Source organism: Chenopodium album, chromosome 12, assembly GCF_948465745.1.
Source record: "Chenopodium album chromosome 12, dcCheAlbu1.1, whole genome shotgun sequence".
NCBI lineage: Eukaryota > Viridiplantae > Streptophyta > Magnoliopsida > Caryophyllales > Amaranthaceae > Chenopodium > Chenopodium album.
This window is the reverse complement of record NC_137845.1, coordinates 38,624,871-38,628,185: the sequence shown is the minus strand read 5'-3', so window position 1 is coordinate 38,628,185 and position 3,315 is coordinate 38,624,871. Positions and strand designations below refer to the sequence as shown.

General features: G+C 32.0%; 1 protein-coding gene across 1 annotated transcript; it reads right to left on the bottom strand.

The window, feature by feature from the left end:
* Positions 1-2,573: 2,573 nt before the first annotated feature.
* LOC145571150 (uncharacterized) lies at positions 2,574-3,068 on the bottom strand. The gene has a single exon (XM_081630229.1). The coding sequence runs from the start codon at positions 3,066-3,068 to the stop codon at positions 2,574-2,576; it is 495 nt and encodes a 164-aa protein (XP_081486355.1).
* Between the last annotated feature and the right edge of the window lie 247 nt (positions 3,069-3,315).

Genomic DNA, 3,315 nt, shown 5'->3' with positions numbered 1-3,315 from the left:
TTAGTTTCGCATAATTTAACTTTTTGGTAAAACAATTGATCGAATAATTAGTTTTTAGATATTACAAGATTAATTAAAGTGTCTAATAATAATCTATTATCTAATATTAATATTAAGGAATGAGATCGTACTAGCAATGCTAACAAAGATATTTAGTTTGAAAATATTCAGTTTTGCATAATTTAATGTTTTGGTAAAACAATTGATCGAATAATTAGCTTTTATATATTACAAGATTAAATTGAAGTGTCTAATAATAATCAATTATCTAATGTTAATAATAAAGAATAAGGTCATACTAGTAATGCTAACAAACATGTAAAAAGAAGGATAATAGAGCGAAGATTAGTTAGAAATTTTCCCACAAGAAGTAACAAAGTATAATTTTATTTTTTTCAGTTTTATTATAAACATGTTACAAACTTCAAATTCTTTTTTCTTTTTTGACAAAATTTTATATTTATTCGTAACCGATTACTATATTTTATACTCCAATAGTTATTATTTTAACCCTCCACTATTTAATTTTAACCCTTTACTTTCTTTCAAAAAAAAAAAAAAAAAAAACAAAAAAAAAAAAACTTTACTATTTGATTTTAGCCCTCCAACTTATAAGAGTTATTCCTTACTTTGTATATATATTTTTGCATAAATACATTACTTTGTTACTAATTTAATTTGGTGGTTAGTTACACACTTTGTTACTAATTTAGATACAATAAATACTTCGAAGGACCTCGAGATCAATGTCTTAATATTTAAATTGTAAGGAAAAAATAGTTTAGGATACAAAAATATTGGTTTTGTTACTCATAATTTTATTTTTATTTTATTTTATTTTTGAGGAATTGTTACTACATTAATATCAAGCTTAATATATTAGAAACTTTAAAAGGTAATAAGACTAACTAAAACTCAGAAGGTGTCCTTGTCAAGATATTAAAATAATTTGTTCATTACGAACTTAACATTAATCTTATTGAAACCAACTAGAACTCACGGTCTTATCAAGTTTCTCTGCCATCAAATGTTTTGTATAATTCCACAAGTTTGTCAAAAATAAATTAGTAGATTCATTAACAAAACAAAACTAATAAATTAAGTGGAATATATATTTAATTAGGGATGTCAATGGGGCAGGTCAAATAGGAGACCCGCCCCATCCCCGCACTAGTGGGGCGGGGATGGGTCTCGGTTTGATGGGTAGTGGGGCGGGGACGGGGATAAAACCATATCCACCATGGGTAATGGGGCGGGGGTGGATTTAAAGTTGTACCCACCCCACCTCACCCGCCCCATCCCTACCTCATACCCACATCTATATATCTTTAAAAACAAAATTATATACTTTTATACTGTTTTATAAAATAATTACGTGCAATAAAATATTAATTATAATATTTTGTACTACACTTATATTATAAACAAAAGTATGTGTAATATTAAGAATGTGTTTTTTTTTCTCTTTTTCTCTTTTTCTTTTTTTTTATTGTAATACGTATAAATTATGTAGGATTGTGTATTTGAGAGGCGGAGATTAGGCGGGTCTTGAGTGGGGATTAGGCGGGTCTTTGGTGGGAAATAGGTGGGGGTGGATATCCTAGTTGGGGGTAGGGCGGGGATGGTTTTGGAGTTGTACCTGCCGGGATGGGGATGAATTTTGGACCCGTCACGGGGATGGGGATGAGGATAGGAATGACAATGTTAAATGGGGATGGGGATGAGAAGGCCAACATCCGCCCCACCCCGCCCCATTGACATCCCTACATTTAACAATTATAGTTGGACTAATTGGAGGTTACCACACTTTGGTGATGAATAACAATTCAAGTTATGTACTGTTGAATGTTTTCTTTAGAAATGAACTAACAGGACTGAAAACTAGTTTAATTCGGGCATGGAGTGTATTAATTTATGATTATGAAGTACTCAAAATACAATCGATCTTTAGAGCATGTACAACGGTGAGTTAGTACCCTCCTCAGAACTATCTCTCACTTTTTTTGAGTTAGCTTACCATTGAAATATCTGACTCATTACTTACTCACAGTATGAGGTAGCAACGTCTGAGAGCATGAGCATTGGTGAGGTTACTCACCATTATCCACCTCACTTTCAACTATCTTTTTTATTTATTTTTTTTCCAAATCATCTTCCACCTCACCTTCCACTATCATAAGCTACTAGTGTGAGTCACCTTATTTATTTATCTACAATGGTGAGGTTACTCACCATTCTCTCTCCTAACTACCCCATCATTTTCTCTTTCTCACTCTTGTTTTATTTTATATTTTTTAAAACATGTATTAATCTCTATTATTTATTTGTAATTTTTGAACTTACATAATTAATTAAAAAAAGTTAGACATTCTTTAGTGCAATATTAATAGTCATTATAAATAGTACAATATTAATAATCACTTATGTATGTAAATTGAAACAATTTTTTTTTCTAATTTTTGAAATAAAAAGTACAAAAATAATACAATATATAAATAACATAGTTTATTTAGCAAAGACATCCATTAAAATTTAAAATACAATATTCATTAACAGCGACTTTTGTCATCTCTTCATTCGTTGCCGAAACGTCCCCATATATGTTCAACCAAGTCATTCTTTAGTGCAATATGGGTCTCCCTATCACGAACATTATTTCTATTTTCCATATAACCATTTAGATTGAGCCTATCCAATCGTCCACTTCTCATAGTAAATGGTTGGTTGTTGTTACTAGTTGATGATTCAGCTACATTTTGGGGTTGGTCATTGATAAATTCAGTTGCATCATAATGCAAATATCCATCTCGCTCATCTTCAACAATCATATTGTGCATGATAATACAAGCCATTACAATTTTCCATAAAATTTCGGTCGACCATGCTAGACTTGGTTGACGTATTATTGCAAATCGAGCTTGTAACACTCCAAAGGCACGTTCAACGTCCTTTCGATAACTCTCTTCCTTCTTGGTAAATAATTTGTGCTTACCAGTTTGTGGATGTTTGATTGCTGGGATAAATGTTGCCCATTTCGGATAGATACTGTCTGTAAGATAGTAACCCATATTGTATGTATTTCCGTTGACATTGAAGGTAACCTCTGGAGCTTTTCCCTCACATATATCAGAGAACACCGGTGACCGTTGGAAGACATTTATATCATTACAAGAACCCGGGGTTCCAAAAAAAGCGTGCCATATCCACAAGTCTTGCGAAGCAACAACCTCCAAGATCACCGTTGTACATGCTCTGAAGCGGCACTGAGTATGAGCGTGAGTTGCTGACTTTCTAAACCAAAGAATCTGATTTTTT

Bases quoted from the DNA above. Each gene is read 5' to 3' on its own strand.
- LOC145571150 (XM_081630229.1), bottom strand. From the start codon at position 3,068: ATGGGTTACTATCTTACAGACAGTATCTATCCGAAATGGGCAACATTT.